This window comes from Peromyscus leucopus, chromosome 2 (assembly GCF_004664715.2).
Source record: "Peromyscus leucopus breed LL Stock chromosome 2, UCI_PerLeu_2.1, whole genome shotgun sequence".
Taxonomy (NCBI): Eukaryota; Metazoa; Chordata; class Mammalia; order Rodentia; family Cricetidae; genus Peromyscus; species Peromyscus leucopus.
Window position 1 is genome coordinate 136,700,681 of NC_051064.1, and position 18,857 is coordinate 136,719,537.

Sequence of the window (18,857 nt, forward strand, 5' to 3'; positions counted from 1 at the left end):
AGGCTGCAGAGCCAAGATTCTCCAGCTCCTGCCCTTCATGAGCCCAAAGCCCCATCACAGAGCATCAGCTCGCCTCTCTCTGCCAGGTCCAAGGTCATCTTGAAAGAACCTGACCTTCAAGACTTGGGTATCTACTCAGTGGTGGTCACCGACGCTGACGAAGACACCTCCGCAAGCCACACGCTGACAGAGGAAGGTAATGGCCTTACTCCCTGCCACCTCCTCAGGGAAACAAATCCTGATCCCAGAGCCCAATCACCAGTGCCCATAGAAGCCAAGTGGACCTTGAGGCTCAGCCTGACCAGAGCTGGGTACTAATGTGGTCATGCCTGCAGAGCCTGGCATGTAAGAGGTGCTTTTCTGAGCAGGTGGGGAGCATGCAACCTTGGGGTGGCCAAGGGTAGCTGCAGCATCTCCCATAGTGCCCCAGGACCAAAGTCCACAGTTCTCACCACCAGCCTCTGTGAAGCATGTGACCCCAAGTTGATGGCAATATGGAGCTCTCTTGGAACGTCTCAGAATGGATGTAGTGGGACCCTGTGGCCTAATGTCACATCTGTTTTCTTTCTTGCCCCTCACTGTCCCAGAGCTGAACAAGCTGAAGAAGTTGAGTCATGAGATCAGAAACCCAGGTAAACACTGAGGTGCAGCTTCCTCTGGTTCCTAAAGGCCCGTGAACATGTGCTGAGCAGAACTGAGTCAGGCAGATGTAACTGAGTCAGTCAGCAAGAGCTAGGGGAACCACAGACTGGAAGACCAGAGACCAGACGCATGTGGATGAGGAAAGGACAGCCAGCAGGGAGCCAGAGATAGATGTGTGAAGAAGGAAAACAAGGCAGTTCCTTACAAGGCATAAGCATCACCATCATCACCATCATCACTACCACCCTTATCACCATCACCACCATCAATATCATCACCATCATTACCACCACTGTTGTCACCACTGCCATCATCACCATCATCACCATCATCACATCACTATTGTCGTCATCACCATCAATACCATCACCATCACCACCATCACTGTTGTCATCACTACCACCATCATCATCATCACCATCCCTACCCACCATCATCCCCACCCATCACCACCATCATCATCATCACCATCCCTACCCACCATCATCCCCACCCATCACCACTACCATCATCACCATCATCACCATCATCACATCACTATTGTCATCATCACCATCATCACCATCATCACCACCCACCATCATCCCCACCCATCACCACCATCATCATCATCACCATCATCACATCACTATTGTCATCATCACCATCATCACTACCATCATCACCATCATCACCACCCACCATCATCCCCACCCATCATCACCATCATCATCACCATCATCCCCACTATCATCATCACCACCACCACCACCACGATCATCATCCTTATGAGCTCTTGAGACATCTGGACACAAGATCATCTAAACCTCCACTTCCTTCCTTTGTCTCTGGACGATGGAATCCTTAAATCCAGTCCAACACTCTATCACGTATTAGAATCACCTTGGGAACTTTTCCAAATCTTGTGCCCAGGCCATGCCTCAGCCAAGTCAGAATGGGCAGGGGTGAAGCCCAGACTCCAGCGTTTAAGGTGCCTTGACGAGGAAATGCTTTTCTGAGGTCAATTCAGTTTGTAGAAAACTTGCAGGCCTCCAGCCAGGCCCAGCTCCTTCAGGCTCTGCAAGCAAGGGTGAGGCTGGGTGGGGCCAGGAGAGTTCAGAGAGGAGAGGGCCCCTCCCCACACCCTACTGTGTCTCCCAGTCATCAAGCTGATCTCTGGCTGGAACGTGGACGTCCTCGAGCAAGGCGAGGTGCGGCTCTGGCTGGAGGTGGAGCAGCTGTCGCCCGCCGCCGAGCTACACCTCATCTTCAACGAGAAAGAGATCTTCAGCTCACCGGTAAATGGTGCCCACAGCCCCGGGGAGCTCGCCTGCCCAAGGCCTCACCTGTGAGCTGGGGCCTGGGGCCAGCTGTCATTTCTGAAATAGCTGCCATTTCTGGGGGGCAGGAGGGGGGTTGCATCCATTTTGTACAAGCCCTGATGTTCCCCGTACATGACAGGCGGGGACAGGAAGAGGACGCAGAGTACTGGTCACTAACCAGTTCAGGGGACATGTCTACAAAGCACTTTTCCACACCCATTGCCACTTTCAAATGTCGTCCCCAGCATCCCTAAGATGGAAAGCCTATGCTGGGGCTGACAGCTTCCCAAGCCTAAGCCTCTGCTTTAGATAGAAATCTACAGCGCTTTCATACAGGCTCACCAGACAGCATCCAGGGAAGAGCAGCTCTTCTCTCAGCTACTTTACACTTGCTTGTTCGTTTTCCTGTTCTCATCCTTTGCTTCCCCCCCCCATTAAAAATCAGAACAAAGGGCTGTGACTAGGTCAAGGGTAGTGTGTTGTATCCAAGAATCTACATGCTGAAATACACAGGGTTTTATTTTAAATGATATTTATACAAGAGTATTGTCTTGTTTTCATTTTAATGCATGGGGAATGTAAATAGGTTAGAAGGGGCTGTGGACATTCAATTGTTTTTACCTGAAAATGTGACTATGAAAATGTCAGTCTCATGACAGTGGTCACTTGCGGATTTCATCTCCACATGGCAAACATGGATTAGGGCAGGGATGCAAGTCAGTGGTAGAGCACACACCTAGCATGGGCAAGACCCTGAGTTAGGGGCTGGAGAGATGGCTCAGAGGTTAAGAACACTGACTGCTCTTCCAGAGGTCCTGAGTTCAGTTCCCAGCAACCACATGGTGGCTCACAACCATCTGTAATGAGATCTGGTGTCCTCTTCTGGCCTGCAGGCAGAACACTGTATACATAATAAATAAATAAATAAATAAATAAATAAATAAATAAATAAATAAATAAATAAATAAATAAATCTTTAAAATAAATAAATCTTAAAAAAAAAAAAAGACCCTGAAAGACCAAGAAAGGAAGGAAGGAAGGCAGGGAGGGACGGACGGACGGATGGAGGAAATCGATCTTCCAGAGAAGGGGATGATGGTTTGGATCAGAGGAAATACCAGACAGATGTGGGGAAAGCATGCCCAGCCCTGTGGGTGCCCTGTGTTCCCTTCTCTACCTCCCTCTTTGTATGTGCACAGCAGGGCACGTTTTTCCAGGGTCAAAAAAGAATAAGCCTGGCAGTATTTTGAAAGCTGTGTGTAAAGAGTACACACTGAGCTTGCCACATGTTATGAGAGGCACTGTAAGGTCTACAGCAGTGGTTCTCAACTGTGGGTCTCAACCCCTTTGGGGGTTGAACAACCCTTTTGTAGGGATCGTCTAAGACTATCAGAAAGCATGGATATCTATGTTCTGATTCATAACAGTAGCATACAGTTATGAAGTAGCAATGAAATAATTTTATGGCTGGGGGTCACCACAACATGAAGAATTGTATTAAAGGGTCACAGCATTAGGAAAATTGAGAACCACTGGTCTAGAGGCTTTCAGTGTACATTGTTTGGATAATCAGTCATCCTTACAGAAAAATACAAGTAGGTCATTCCCTTCAATCATGCTTGCAAGTAAAGCCAGGGGTAGTAAGGACCTAAATCCATGAATGAAACTTCTAAACTGTTAGTGTGCCGCAGAATGTACATGACTGCTATTTCTAGAGAGTGAGTACTAAATTGTAAAGGGAATACTGGGCTTAGGTAGTGCTAGCTTGTGATCTCATCACTTAGGAGGTTCAGGCTGAAGGACCAGAAATTCAAGGTCATCCTCAGCTACAGGGCAAGTTGGAGGCCAGCCTGGGCTACATGAGACTTGGCTTCAAAAAATTATGGGGGCCAGGGGCTGGAGAGATTGCTCAGTGGTTAGGAGCCCTGACTGTTCTTGCAGAGGATGCCCGGGTTTGGCTCCCAGCACCCACATGGCAGCTCACAACTGTCTCTAACTCCAGTTCTAAAGAACCTGATGTCCTCTTCTGGTCTCCATGGGCACTGCATGAGCATGGTACACAGACAGACAGACAGACAGACAGGCAAAACATCCATACCCATAAAATATAAATAAATCAATCATTTAAACAAAAAACTGGGGGTGGGAGAGAGATGGTCCAGTGGGCAAAGGCACTACCAAGCTTGGTGACATCAGTTCAATCCTCAGGATCCACATAATGGAAGGAGAAAACAGAAATGATTCCCACAAGTTGTTCTCTGACCTCCACACATGTGCTGTGGCCTGTGCATTCCCCACCCCCACAAAAACACACACACACACACACACACACACTAAATTAAAATGTAGTAATTTTCACTTAAATTGTAAAAGTTGAAAATAACCAACAATGAGACAGACTGAAGGTACAGAGTTTATTATTAAATTATAATTAATTAAAGCATAGGGTGCTGGGGACCCCAGTCTATTCTCGCAGGAACCAGGAACCCCTCCCCCACTCCCTGGACATTGACAGTTCTGCACATAGCACCCCGATCTTGATCACATTCTGAGGTGTGCCCCTTGGCAGAGCTCCCAGAACAGGAAATGCCCAAAAAAGGACTCGGGGGTTTGTTCCCTCAGAACCGCAAGATCAATTTTGTCCGAGAGAAGGGCCTGGTGGAGGTTATCATCCAGCAACTGTCGGAAGATGACAAGGGATCGTACACCGCCCAGCTCCAAGATGGGAAAGCCAAGAACCAGATCACCCTCACCCTGGTGGACGACGGTCAGCCGGGCCCCACCCCTCCCTGAAGCACCTGCCCGCCAGCTTGAACCCACCCTTCCCTATGCACCCTCCCGAGGCTCTCCGCTCACAGCTCTGGGGGCCGCGGAGCACGCCCCTGCTCGTCTGTCCACCCCAGCGCCCACTCTGGGGACCTTTGTGCTCTCCGCTCATGCCGCTTCCTCCCGATGTCTTCACAGATTTTGACAAGCTCCTGAGGAAGGCAGATGCAACCAGAAGAGACTGGAAGAGAAAGCAGGGTAGGAACCGTTGATCCTCGGTGGAAAATACCAACCCAGCCAGGGACGTTCACCGTGACCTGGTCAAGCCCTGCCCTAGTTGAACGAAACTTCATTTTCCCAGCCCAGAGCCAGTGCCTCCTTGAAGTTCTTTTCATTTAAGGAGCTCCCAGGCTCCTCGCTTCACCCCAGTCCTTTGTCCTGGTCTTGGAGACCAGAGTCTTCAGCAGCCTCCTGCCCAGCTGAGTTTCCCTGACTGACCACCAGATGGCGCCCTGGCTCAGCCTAAACACAGGACTCAAGAATGTGTTCTCGTCCCCTGCAGGTCCCTATTTCCAGGAGCCTTTGAAGTGGAAAGTCACCGAGGACTGCCAAGTGCTTCTCACATGCAAGGCAAGTCTCCACCCATCTCACTCTGCCATCAGCCCAGTGACTCATCCCCAAGCCCAGTGACTCATCCCCAAGCCCAGTGGCTGTCCTTGCCCACTCCATTCTGGAATTTTATCTCCTGTGCCTGGCTGATCCCACACTTAGGAAGTGCCCCCCCCCATACATACATACACACACATATGCACACACACATGCACACATATACACACATATGTAGACACATATACACAATACACATAAACACACACACACAGACACACAGACATACACACATGGGGTGGGGGGGTAGCACAGGATTAGTGTGGCTTGAGTCAGCAGCAGCTTCCCAGCCCCAGAGAGCTGGGAGCTAGTGAAGGTTCTCTGTGTTGACGAGCTTCCTGTTCATTTTAACCCTTACTGGACACTGCTCAGTGCACCGAGGTATGGGTTAATTTCACCTGCCTCACAGTCATCTATACTTCACCTCAGAGATGAGAAACCAAATAAGGAAGTAGCTGAAGACACAGGTCACAGGGGCCGGGTCCCAACCGAGCCACCCTGCCTCCAGAGCCCAGGTCCTTCCAGCATCTTGCAGCTCCTTTGATAACATGCAAGGGCCCCTCACCAACAAACCGAGAAGAAAACCACCAGGGCTCAGGAGGTCTGGTCATACATAGTTCTCTTAGGCCTCTGGGAACCCTCAACGCAAGGCAGAATTACTGAAAAACAGCATGCCTTGTGGTTGACCAGACACAGTCAGGAAATGGTTTAATTATAGGGCAGGAGAGACACTGGGGGCGGGGGGGGGGGGGGGGGGCAGCTCCAGGAAGACTCCCTGGAGGAGATGTCATCTGACTCGTTAAAAAGTGTATACAAGAAAACAGCAGGAAAAAAAAAAAGAAAAAGAAAACAGCAGAAAGGGTCATGGGGGGGAAGTAACTTTAGGAAAAGTCAGGATCCAGAGGAGACCTATGGTGTGAGGAAGGGTCAGCTGACTAGTGAGTCTCAGCGGGAGGAGCTGTGTTTGTGAAGAAGCTATCCGAGTTAGGCTTTTGTTTTTAAATGGAAAGTCCGGTGGACTGATGGCGTCCCCTCACACTGCCCTCAGGTGACCAACACCAAGAAGGAGACCCGCTTCCAGTGGCTCTTCCAGAAGAAAGAGGCTCCCAGTGGGCAGTACAACCCGCAGACGGGAGACGGGCTTCTCGGCATTGAGACGGTAAGTGCGGCTGAGTTCCAGGTTCACCCTGATCAGCTGCCAACCGGGCGGTGCCAAGAGCACTGGGTGGAGCCGGATCACAGCCAGGCACACGGGAGCACCAGAACCCAGCGAGATAAATACCAGGGGCTGGAGAGCTGCCTCAGCGGCTCTTGTGGAGGACCCAGATTTCCAGTTCCCAGAACCCACAGGACAGCTCACAGTTGTCTGTAACTCCAGTTCCAGTGAATCTGACGCCCTCTTCTGGCCTCCATGGGCATTACACTCACATGGTGCACAGATACACAAGCAAACAAGCACTCATACACATAAAGTTTTTAAAGAGAATGTTTTTTAGAAGACAAATACAGGGACTTGGAAATGTAGCTCAGCTGGTAAAGAGCTTGCTTAGTATACGCACAGCCCTGTGTTAACTCCCCAGCACCACATAAACCAAGTGTGAAAGTGCTTGCCTACAGTCCCATGGGGAGGCAGGAGGATCAGAAGTTCAAGGTCATTGTCAACTAAATAAGGTGTCTGAGGCCAGCCTAGGTTACAAGAGTCAAAAAACAACAACAACAAAAAAAAAAAACTTATGCAATTTTTCAAACTCAAAATTAACATTAAAAACTGGGACAGAAATGTTTCAAAAGACAGACCCAGTATTACTTGTTACTGACTTTTTTTTTTTTCCTGTCTTGGAATCCAGGCCTGGTTCTGATCCAGCATTTGCAGCCTTGGGCTAGTCACTGGCCTTCTCCGACCTTACACTTATCTGTTCTCTGTGAGCTCCCTGTCCCAGTCTAGTGTTGAGGACAGGGACGATGTCCTCCAGTGAGGCAGGTCCAGAGAAAAGCAGGTTTGGAGCTGGATTCTTTCCTACACACAGTCCCCAGAGGATTAAGGCAGGCTGGGAGAGAAATCCCAGGCTGATTCCCCACCTGCCAGATGCCTCTGTCTGCTGCTGATTCCCAGGACCTGCTGGCTGAGTGCTGAGGGCACTGGACATTGATCACAGGTTCTGACTAGAAAGGAAGTGATAAGTCCAGGGTCTTCTCCCACACCTTGACCAGGACAGTGCCCTGTCAGCCTTTGTCACTGTGAAGCATTCACCTCAAAAGGGTGTGTCATTCAGGAGGTACTTAATAGTCATGGATTCTTTTTTTTTTTTTTTTTTTTTTTGGTTTTCAAGACAGGATTTCTCTGTGAAACAGTCCTGGCTGTCCTGGAACTCACTCTATAGACCAGGATGGCCTCAAACTCACAGAGATCTGCCTTCCTCTGCCTCCCAGGGCTGGGATTAAAGGCGTGCACCACCATCACCTGGCCTGTGAGGGATTTTCATTTGAATAGTTTACAGAGACTTGAAAGGTCTAATCCTGAGCTGGTTGTAGTAGGATCACATGCCTATGATTCCTAATAGGTTTTCTGCCCACCCACCCCCATAATAAGTTTCTCCACCTATGAAGTAAGCCAAATCAAGCTGAATTGGAAAAGTGTAACAAGAGGTATATTGAGCAAAGAAACTCCCCGGCAGGTTCACTGGTCTCACAGACCGAGACCAGAGAAGTCGGGCGCCAAGAATCCACCAATGGACTCTTGATATAATCACTTGTCCTGTGGAGGTGGAGCTTTCTGGCTTTTGTGGTGTTCATCCCTGGGTCCTCTCAGAACCTGGGGTACAGCTAGGATGTCAGAACTGCTTCACACATGAGTAAACTGAGGCTCTGCCGGGTGAAATGCAAGATGAGGTCAGAAATCACTCTCCAACAGGTGCATCCATGTCTGCTCCACAAGGCTGAGGCGTCCTTGGTCTTCTGTCCACCCCGGTGGCCACTCTAGGGACCTTTGCCCTCTCCAGTAGCACCCCAATATGACTGGGACTTTATGGCCTCCTGTGGGTAAAGAGGATGTTGTATTGTAGGGGAAGACCAACCTCTGCCTTGGATCCTGCCCTAAAGGCACTATGTGGAGGTAGCCTGGGTGGGAGGGACCTTTGAGGAGCCCTGAAGGAGTTGCCTTCTGATAAGATGTCTCTTCTGACCTCTGCTTCTTGCCCCCAAAGCACACCCCTGGACCGAGGCTAGGTCACATGCCTTCCCTAGCATATGAGACACCAAGGTTCCATCCTCGGCAAACATTCTCAAAAGGGCAAATGGTTCTCACTTCGGTGGTTGTTGCTTTGGATTTAATTTGAGGCTGCAAACACAGGCCAGAAGGACCTCCTGTTCTGAGCCAAGGAAAACATGCTTTTTCTGTGGACCTTGTAGGGATCCTTGCATCAGGGCCTCGGGGAGATCTCAGAGCATGTTGGAGAGTTTGTGTCTTCTATAGGCAAGTTCTGCCCAGGCTGAATTGAGCTGGGCTCCAAGGAGCCACCTGGGAATCCAGATAGGGTGTCCATTTCTACCCTCAGTACACACACACACACACACACACACACACACACACACACACACACGTGTGCGCGTGTACATACACACCACATTCACTCATACAAGCTCTCACACATACACACACACACTCACAGGTACACTCACACACACATTTTCACACACTCACAGACACACATGCACATACTTACACACATTTTCATACACTCACAGACACACATGCACATACTTCCTAGACGCACCAACTCCAGAGCTGACAGAGGCCACACAGGGTTGGGACCTGGGACCTCCTGACTTGCTGTCACCTCTCCTTCTGGAACCCTTGCACACACTGTCATCCTCTTCTGCAGTTTTCCAAAGAAGACCAGGGAATCTACAGAGCGGTGGTTTCCGATGACAGAGGGGAGGATGACACTGTCCTGGACCTCACAGGTGAAGGTAGGAGCCAGTGATGTCAGAGATGGGCCACACTGGAGCAAGAGACTGTGGTGTGACTTGTGGCCTAAGATGTATGGGCTCTCCATATCACTTGGGGAAACTGAGGCACAGAGCGATTAAGTTGCCCAAGATTGCCCAGCTAGCCAATAGTAGGGACCTGGTATGCTACTGTGGCATGCCACAGTTAATCCAGGCTTGAAGACACCTCCCCACACACAGAGGGCACTTGCAGTTCTTGAGGCTGGTTGACACAGCTCACCAGAAAGTTATCGGATATCAGTGTTAATGCCTGATCTATCACTCACCACCCAAGAACCCCTCCCACTCCCAAGTCATTCTCCAGAGCTCTCCACCCTCAGAGAGGCTCTGAGTTCCCTCACCCTTCTCCAAAGACACTGCCACCATCCCTGGACATCCCTAAGGGAAGCCACCCAGCTGAACATTCTCTGTCTTCCCCAGCCCTGGACGCTGTCCTCACTGAGCTGGGCAGAATTGGTGGTAAGTGAGCATGCCCCTCCTCTTTGCCTTGTCCTGATGCCAATGAGCCTCCAAGGATTCCCCCAGCAGCCTCAGCTGCGGGCATGGGTCTAGTGTCTGCCCTCGGGAGGGGGACAGAAGCCCTCACACAGTATTGTGTCCCTACCTTATGGCCCAGAGCTGCAGCAAGGGGGCTGGGCCCAAAACACACTACTTACTGCTCCTTGGGGGAGGCTCACCTTTGGCCTCTGCATCCTCAGCTCTCTCGGCAACGCCACTGAAAATCCAGGGGACTGAGGAGGGGATCCGGCTCTTCAGCAAGGTCAAATACTACCATGTGGAGTACATGAAGACCACTTGGTTCCACAAGTAGGTTGGCCTTGAACCAGAGACTGTGCAAGCTGAAAGATCCCAGCACCTCCCCCATTAGGATTCTCCTACTCCCCCCTACCTAGTCCTCCCACGGGTCCCAGACCCAAGGGACCAGCAGAGGGGAAGTTCTTACACAGGTCTGTCCACTGGAATGAGAGGGATAGAAGAGTCTTCCCCCAGGGAAGATGGGAATGCTGGTGGTAGGACCACTTATCTGAGGTCTCCATGACAACAGGATTATGGTCCCAGAGCAGTGTCTGGAAACCAAGGGAGGAGAGGATCCGGGAATCAGGGAGAGCCAGTCACAAGAGTGATGCTGAACTTGTGGGCCTCTGCAAACCCGGGTAGCCAGGCTCAGGAAGCAGGTACAGCCAGACAGAGCTGTGGGACAGTCAGGACAGGAAATCCCCCAGATCATTTGAGAACAGGATCTCCGTAGAGTGTCTTGTCATGTGTATGTCTTGGTCCTGCAGAGTAGCCAAGGCTACACCCATTCCACATCAAAGTCTGGACCAACTTGGGCAAATCTGTACAATGAGAGAGCGTGAGGGCCACAGGAAGCATCAGGATGATGGGGGCCCCTTTTCTAGCCAGAGTTTCTGAGCTCTGTGACAATAAGCCTAGGCAACAGAACCTTGGGAACATGGGCTTGGTGTCTTCAGGGAGGAAATTTAAGCAGAGAAGAGAAAGAGTTGAACCTTCGCTGATTTCTGAGTTAGGAGTGACTGGGCAGAAACCCTAGGAGGGTTAAGATGGGAATGAGGTGGGGGAGTGAATGAAGGGAATGAAGCAGGGAAGTCACTGCTTCAAGAAGGCCATTTGCTCATTGTCCCAGGCTGCAGGTCGTAGGACAGACAGAGACCCAGCTTTTGTATGAAGTTGATCTGCCATGGGATTTGATGAAAGAAGGAAGAAATGAATGGGTGGTTGAATAATGAATGACTAGATGATCTGATGATGAATGAAACCCTGGACAATGAATGGGATGAATGGTGGTCAGATGATGAATGAAACCCTGAACAATGAATTTGTGAATGGATCTATAGCAACTGTCTGGAGGGTGGTCACACTTCTCAGTCCCCCATCTGAAAACAACACCCCAAAAGAGGGGCTGCAAACAGGGAGTCAGACCCACAGTCAGCCTTAGCCATTCTCTGCCTTTGCATTCAGAGATAAGCGTCTGGAGAGTGGCGACCGGGTAAGGGCAGGCACCACCCTGGATGAGATCTGGCTCCATATCCTGGACCCCAAGGACTCAGATAAGGGCAAATACACCCTGGAGATAACTGCTGGGAAGGAAGTCCGGCAGCTCTCAGCAGATCTGTCTGGGCAAGGTAAGCCACCCGCCTGTCTGTCTGTCTGCTGAGAGACCTTTCTAGAAAATCACATGGGGTCAGGCAGCGTGGCACACATCTGTAGCCCCCACGCTAAGGCAGAAAGATCCAGAGTTCAAGGTCATCCTCAGCTCCACAGTGAGTTTGAGACCAGCCCAGACTACATGCAACCTTGTCTCACCACAGAGGATGGAGGGGTGACAAGATGACTCGGGGGGTTAAAAACATTTGCTACAAAAACCAGGTGCCCTGAGGTCAAGTTCTAGAACCCACATAAAAATCAAAGAAGAGAAACAACTTTGTGAGATTATCCTCTGACCTTCACATCTACGCACAATAATAACAATTAAAAAAAAATTAGCTGGAGCGGCTGGTGGCGCACGCCCTTAATCCCAGCACTTAGAAGGCAGAGGCAGGAAGATCTCTGTGAGTCTGAGGCCAGCCTGGTCTACAAAGCAAGTCCCAGGACAGCCAAGGCTACAAAGAGAAACCCTGTCTCAAAAAATCAAAACAAAACAAAATTTTTAAAGGAAAATTCCATGATGAGGTCAGACAGGGAGGCACATACATCCCTGCAATCTTAACACTTAGGAAGTAGAGGCAGGAGGATAGCAAGTTCAAAGTCAGGTCCTCGGCCACACAGTGGGAACTTGTCTTCAAAAGATAAAGAGAAAAGAGGGTCCCAGGGTCTTTTGGGAGGCTCTCTCCTCCTCCAAGCCTGGCACCGCCCTGTGAGAATCCTGGAATGGGAGGGAAGTTGCCAAGAGTCCCCTGAGCCCTGTCCTGCTTCTCTGTCCTACAGCTTTTGACGATGCCCTGGCAGAGCACCAGAGACTGAAGTAAGTGCCCCCCACAGTCTCCTTGTGAATCACGGGGGGGCCCCCCGAAGGGGTGGAGTGACTGTTTTCGGGCCCCTTCCGGGAGGCCTATCCAGCTCCACCTTCCTGGTCTCACAGGGTAAGAGAAGTTACAAGCAACAACACAACCCTCTGTTCCCATTTCTGTCTTTCAGGGCCTTGGCCGTCATTGAGAAGAGTGAGTCCCCAGCGTTCTCCTTCCTCACGTTCCTGAGTCTGAGCTGGCTTCTCTAGAACCCAGGCTCCTGGCAGACAACCAAAGTCCCAGCTCCCTAGCAGGCTCCATGGAGTTCTGGGGCCTCGCTCGGCTACTGGGGACACCTGGGAGCTAGCTGTAAAAAGACAGATGGATAAGGAAGTCATGGGTTAGACAGGCCCGGTGTGGGTCTCGTGCCGAGTGGGTGCACACAACTCTTGGTGGGAACCCCAAAGGCCGGGAACTGAGAGGAATGAGCTAGCCTTTCCAAGTCAGCCTTAAGAAGGGGGTGACCTGGAACTTGAATATGAGGCTTGGGGGGGATGGAGGTGATGAAGGGTCTAACCCAGAATTGCCCCAGGCCCAGAGGATGTGACACAGCTTCTGAGCTACCCAAAACCCCCACTAATCCATGTTCAAATCTGCCCCACTTATGAGGTGCCCCCCCGCGCCCCCCCCCAAGCTAGCTTTGAACAGCCCAGTGTTGGGAGTATAGCCCTCAGGTCTCCCTGACTCAGTGATGGGTGATAGGGATTTCAGTGACAAACAGTGGCAGCAGCAGAGTCCCACAGCCTTGTCAGCCTGACAAGAAAGGGACCTAGATAGCTACCAGTGTCAAGGACACTGCAGGACCATCAACACAGAGATGTTGGTGACCCTCCCTGCATGATGCCATTGTTCCCTACTGTCCCCAAGTGACAGGAAGGACAGGCATTGGATATGTAACTGCAGCCCTGACAAACCAAGGTTCCAAGTGACCCTACCATGTCAGCCAACATTGGGGGAGACAGTACATCCAAAAGCCAGCCTCACATGTGCTCAGGACAGAGGGGACACTCACACCACCACCTAGTTATATGCCCAACACAAATGTCCCCTCCCATCCAGGACTCCCATAGAAGGAATTTAAACTTGACTGCATGTGGTTGCTGGGGCTGGAGAAATCAGTGTCAGTGAGAAAAATGGGTCTGCTTCCTTAGCTGTGGAAAGTTGGTGCAAATTCCTGCTATGGGCGGAGTTTCCTTGTTGTGGGCGGAGTTTTCCTGTCCCATAGCTGCTCTCAAATAATCACTCAGAGGCTTGATATTAATTACGAATGCTCGGTCAATAGCTCCAGCTTGTTACTAACTAGCTCTTACATTTTAAGTTAACCCATATTCCTTATTTACACCCTGCCATGTGGCAGTACCTTTATTAGCATGGCACATTCATCTCCTGCTCCCTCTGCATCTAGCTATTGACCCTCTGACTCCGCCCTTCTGCATCCCAGCATTCTCTGTTTGATGGTCCCACCTAACTTCATCCTACCTTGCTGTAGGCCAATCAGCTTCTTTATTCCAATGAGAGTAATGCATATTCACAGTGTACAGAAGGGCTACTATCCACAGCACCTGCCCAGGACAGTGGCCATCCCTGAGACCTTCCCTGTCTGATTCAGGATCCTCCTCCCTTACACACACTGGACAGCAGCCATATGCACCAAACTTTTTGCACTTCTGGGATGCAGGGTCTAGGTGTCCCCATGGCCTCTGGTGCAGTATAAGGGACACATCCCTAGTTAGTATTTTATAACTACACTGTCTTCCTGTGGCCACCAGGACCCTCCTTGGACCAGAGTCAGGGTGTCCAAAAAGCTGCCACTCTCCCAGCCCTTTCTTGGTTCCCCCCCACACACACACACTCCCCACGGGTCAGAGACAAAGTTTGTTGGGCAGCTTCTGTTAGCTCCAGTTCATAGCAATCCCATTCACCTTCTTTCTCTTGAGAACAAGGCAATCACTGTCACTCCTGGGTACCGCTCATCATAGTGACCTCAACTCCATGGCAGAAGCAGCTCACGTAGCTTATCTTCTGCTACCTGTGCAGACAAGGAGCACAGGACAGGATGTTGAGGCAGAAACTAGAAGGTTCCCGCATACGAACCCTCCACTCTGAGGAGAGCTGCTGGGCAGGAGGGCAGCTGGCAGAACTTCAGCACTCAGGTCTTTTCTTTCCATTCCAGATCGGGCCAAGGTGGTGAGGGGCCTGCCAGACGTGGCCACCATCATGGAAGATAAGGTACCGTTCCCCCCAACCCACAACCAGCCAGCCCAAGCTTGTGTCCCCTCAAGGATTCCTTCCGGGTCATGATAGAGCGGAGTGCTATGGATTCGAGAGCCCAAGGTGACAGGCTGACCAGGGATGTGGACCCACCACAGCTGGCCAAGTGACTCAATGATCACATGTGTATCTGAGCCTGGTGTCAGACCCCTGTGCTCCACCCAGCTCTGTCACATCTTTAGAGTCTTGGTGGGAACCTATGCCTCTGGCTTCTACAACAGTTCAACTAGGGAACCCCTGAAAGCCGTAGTGATTTCAAAAGTCTCCTGTTGGCTTTCTGTTGGCTACTAGTACATGTTAGTACATATCTCCTCGGGGCAACCACTGAAAATAGAGTATTGGTTCTAGTCCCTCTTGACAGCAAGGGAAACTGAGACCTAGGGTGGTTAAGGGGCTGATAAAGGTCACACAACCTGATAGAGCCGGGGTTCGTACCCCAGCAGCCCAATTCCAGAGCCTGTGAGCTTCATCATTATGTTGTAGTATTCTGCCTTAGACCTCACTCAAGAACTTCCAAATTCAATTCACAAACCTTTGTGTTAAAGCGATACACTCTTCAGGGATGGGAGATGGCTCAGCAGTTAAGAGCACTGGCTGCTCTTCCAGAGGAACCAAGTTCAATTCCCAGCACCCACATGGTGGCTCACAAGCATCTGTAATTCCAGTTTGAGGGGACCCAATGCCCTCTTCTGACTCCTGAGGGCACTGCACGTATATACACACATGCAGGCAAACGTTCATACACAAATTTTTAAAAACAATGTGATCTTATTTATATGGTAAGGTCACAATGGCATATATCTTACCAAAAGCAAAAATGCAAAGCGCAGGCCATTCTGGGTGGGCCATTGCTAGAGAATCATCTAAGATTCTACCTAGGAAGGTTTCCTGTAGAAGGTTGAGGGTTGGAGAAGGGGGTTGAAATAAAACATGTCTCCCTTTATGGGTTACAACAGAACACTGGAAGAGCTGGGGACGTAGCTCAGTTGGTAGAGTGTTTGCCTAGCATGCACAAAGCCCTAGGGAGTGTTTTCTTAGCATGCACAAAGCCCTGGGTTCAATCTCCAACAATACATAAGCTGGGTATACGTGTATCCCAGCTCTGAGGATGTAGAGGCAGGAAGAGAGAAGTTCAAGGTCATACTCAGCCACCTGGCAAGTTCAGGGCCAGTCTAGGATACATGAGACCTTGTTTTTAAAACGCACAGGCAAACACGCCCATGCACACATGCATGCACGCACACATACCCTTTGTTCATAGCAGCTGCCTGTACTGGGAACTCCCTATGTGCAGCTTAAAGGCAGATGCTGAGTTCAAGTTACAAGGAACTAAAATTGCTCTCTTCCTGTCAATCAAAACAGACCCTGTGCCTGACCTGCGTCATCTCAGGAGACCCGTCCCCTGAAATCTCTTGGCTAAAGAATGACCAGCCTGTCTCCTTCCTTGACCGATACCACATGGAGGTGAAGGGTACTGAGGTCACCATCACCATTGATAAGGTCACCAGTGAAGACAGTGGGCGCTATGGAATCTTTGTCAAGAACAAGTATGGCTCAGAAACGGGCCAGGTCACCATCAGCGTGTTCAAACACGGGGAGGAGCCCAAGGAGCTGAAGAAGATGTAATGGGAATGTCCAGGGACAGCCTGAGATCCACCCTACACGACCAGCAGGCCAGCCAGCGGGTGTCATAACTTAGCACAGGCTATGGGGGGGGGGGGGACAGGGAAAGGGACAAGGACATGACAGAGCTGGACCCAGTACACCAAAGAATTTCAGCAAAGATTTTGCTGGGGTCCTCAGAGGACTCCGAGATGTAGGGTAAGCACTGGCCTTAGAAACCGGAAGCTGGGGTACAGGACTCAGTTTCACAAAAGCGCTTCACAAGCCTTTCTCATCCATCAGATGGGTATTCCTAGCCACTCCGAGGGGCTTTATGAAAACCCCTTATCAATCTGTATCAGTGGGTCACAGCAGGAGGCACCCTTGCTCTGCAGGGGACAGTTGGTAAAGCTGAGGGTTTGGTTGTCACAACCGGAAGTGTTTACTGGCATTGAGTAGGTTGAGGCACAACCGGAAGTGTTTATTGGCGTTGAGTAGGTTGAGGCCGCAGATGGTGGCGAGCACTTCAGCTCCCATGGCACAGAAGAGATCCTCTTTTAGGACAGGGTTGTTACAGTTCTCTAAGTCCATCACTCATTGGAAGAATAGCATACACAAGGCTGAGGAAGACCCTGGAGCTACAAAGGTAAACATTACGCAGCAGCCCCGCCCACACCCCAGAAATGGACTTGGGTGCAGGTGACTCCAGGGCAAGGCAGGAGATAATAAAGGTCACTAAATGGGTCCACGTAAAGTATCTTCACTGATCAGAGGAAGTGGGCAATGGCCGACCCAACTGGGAGATGCAGCGCTTTGCAGTGCCCTTCCACACTGGGTGGGACGGGGCCCTGAAAGGTGACTTCAGTCCGGCCGTGGAGCTGGGAGGAGGACACCGCAGGAGCAAAGGTGAGGAGAGAAGAGAGCCTGCCCCTGCCTAGGTGACCTGGAATGCCAGGCATGCAGCTGATGATCTTCAGGGCTTCTTCCAACATGGAGCCTATATGACCTGTGACAGACACTTTGGCTGGCCTTACGCCGTGGATCTCAGTACACAGCTGGATATTTCTCTGCCTTCCAATTTCCCCTACTGCAAACAAGATGTGGGAGGCGTTATAAAATTAGAGCTGTTTGTTCCTAAAGCTTCGATAACTTTGGAAATTATAAAGGAGGAAATAAAAAAAAAAAATCCGTATTCTCGAGATCAGGAGGCAGCGCCTGCCTGTGGGTTCTGAAATGACCTTAGAACTGAGGGACAAAAGCCCTCAGCCCAGCAGCTAGTCACCCAGCAGGATATGTGGGTGCCTGCAGCCCCCAGTGGCTCATGTTCTGGGCTCCATGGTGCTTAATGAGATCTCTGCTGAGGAGAGGTAGGGATGGGGGTGGGAGGTCTTGATGAAAGTTTGGGGATCCATGCAGGTCTTTCTTTTATCACTAATGTTTAAGTGTGCGTGCGTGCGTGCGTGCGTGTGTGTGTGTGTGTGTGTGTGTGTGTGCGCGTGTGCGTGTGCGTGTGTGTGTGTGTACGCGCGCACCATGGCATGCATGCGGAGGCCAGGTGACTTATGAGAGCTGGTTCTCTCCTTCCATCATGTGAGCTCCAAAAATCAGACTCAGGTCATCAGGTTGCGGGTGTGTTTACTCTGAGTCATCTCACCCACAAACACCTCAGCTTCAAATACCTCTCTGTCCACTGACCATGGGTCTTGCAAGTATTTTTCCTTTTTTCTGAGCCTCAGTTTCCCATCTATAAAACAATAAAACTGTCAGGTAAGGTGACACGTGCCTGTAGTCCCAGAACCTCAGAGGTGGAGGCAGGAGGATCATGAGTTCAAGGTTATCCTCAGCTTTATAGTGAGTTCAAAATCAGCCTGGACTACATAAGACCTGTCTCGGAATTTTTTTTTTTTTCCGAGACAAGGGTTTCTCTGTATAGCTTTTGGAGCCTGTCCTGGATCTCACTTTGTAGATCAGACTGGCCTCAAACTCACGAACTCCCTGCCCCTGCCTCCCAAGTGCTGGGATTAAAGGTGTGTGCTACCATCGCCCAGCAAGAATTTTTTTTTTTTTTTTTTGGTTTTTCAAGACAGGGTTTCTCTGTGTAGCTTTGGGCCTGTCCTGCATCTCACTCTGTAGACCAGGCTGGCCTCAAACTCACAGAGATCCACCTGCCTCTGCCTCCTGAGTGCTGGGATTAAAGGTGTGCGCCACCACCGCTCGGAAAGAAATAATTTTAATTAATTTAAAAGGCAGTGAGCCAATAAGATACCTCCATGGGTGAGATGCTCAATGGACAAGCCCAACAACCTGAGTTCAATCCCACGTAAAGGCTAAAAGAGAGAAATGGCCCCACAAAATTGTCCTCTGCCCTCCCATGTGCACACATCCACGTGCACCATACACTGGCATGCACATACATACTAATAATAACGATTAATAAAAATAGGGGATAGTGAAATGACTCAGTGGCTAAAAGCATTTACCACACAAGCCTGACAACCTGAGTTCAATCCTGGCAGCCTCATGAAAAACCCCAGCATCTTAACATCAGGATGGGAGGCGGAGACAGGAGGATCTT

The 18,857-nt window shown here is 50.4% G+C and overlaps 1 protein-coding gene across 3 annotated transcripts in view; it reads left to right on the plus strand.

Moving 5' to 3' along the window:
* The window catches only part of Myom3 (myomesin 3), a 55,286-nt gene extending 37,803 nt beyond the window's left edge, over positions 1-17,483 (plus strand). For 2 of the 3 annotated variants that reach the window (XM_037203071.1, XM_028875247.2), the window contains exons 23-37: positions 87-196; positions 588-632; positions 1,783-1,919; positions 4,566-4,710; positions 4,908-4,967; positions 5,272-5,339; positions 6,424-6,534; positions 9,257-9,344; positions 9,804-9,842; positions 10,082-10,190; positions 11,364-11,527; positions 12,330-12,366; positions 12,540-12,562; positions 14,583-14,638; positions 16,043-17,483. In XM_037203071.1, the coding sequence (XP_037058966.1) occupies positions 87-196; positions 588-632; positions 1,783-1,919; positions 4,566-4,710; positions 4,908-4,967; positions 5,272-5,339; positions 6,424-6,534; positions 9,257-9,344; positions 9,804-9,842; positions 10,082-10,190; positions 11,364-11,527; positions 12,330-12,366; positions 12,540-12,562; positions 14,583-14,638; positions 16,043-16,306 (1,456 nt within the window). In that variant the 3' untranslated portion in view covers positions 16,307-17,483. The remainder of the gene's footprint in view (positions 1-86; positions 197-587; positions 633-1,782; positions 1,920-4,565; positions 4,711-4,907; positions 4,968-5,271; positions 5,340-6,423; positions 6,535-9,256; positions 9,345-9,803; positions 9,843-10,081; positions 10,191-11,363; positions 11,528-12,329; positions 12,367-12,539; positions 12,563-14,582; positions 14,639-16,042) is intronic. The other variant, XR_005090934.1, reaches the window with a different exon arrangement.
* The last annotated feature ends 1,374 nt before the right edge of the window (positions 17,484-18,857 follow it).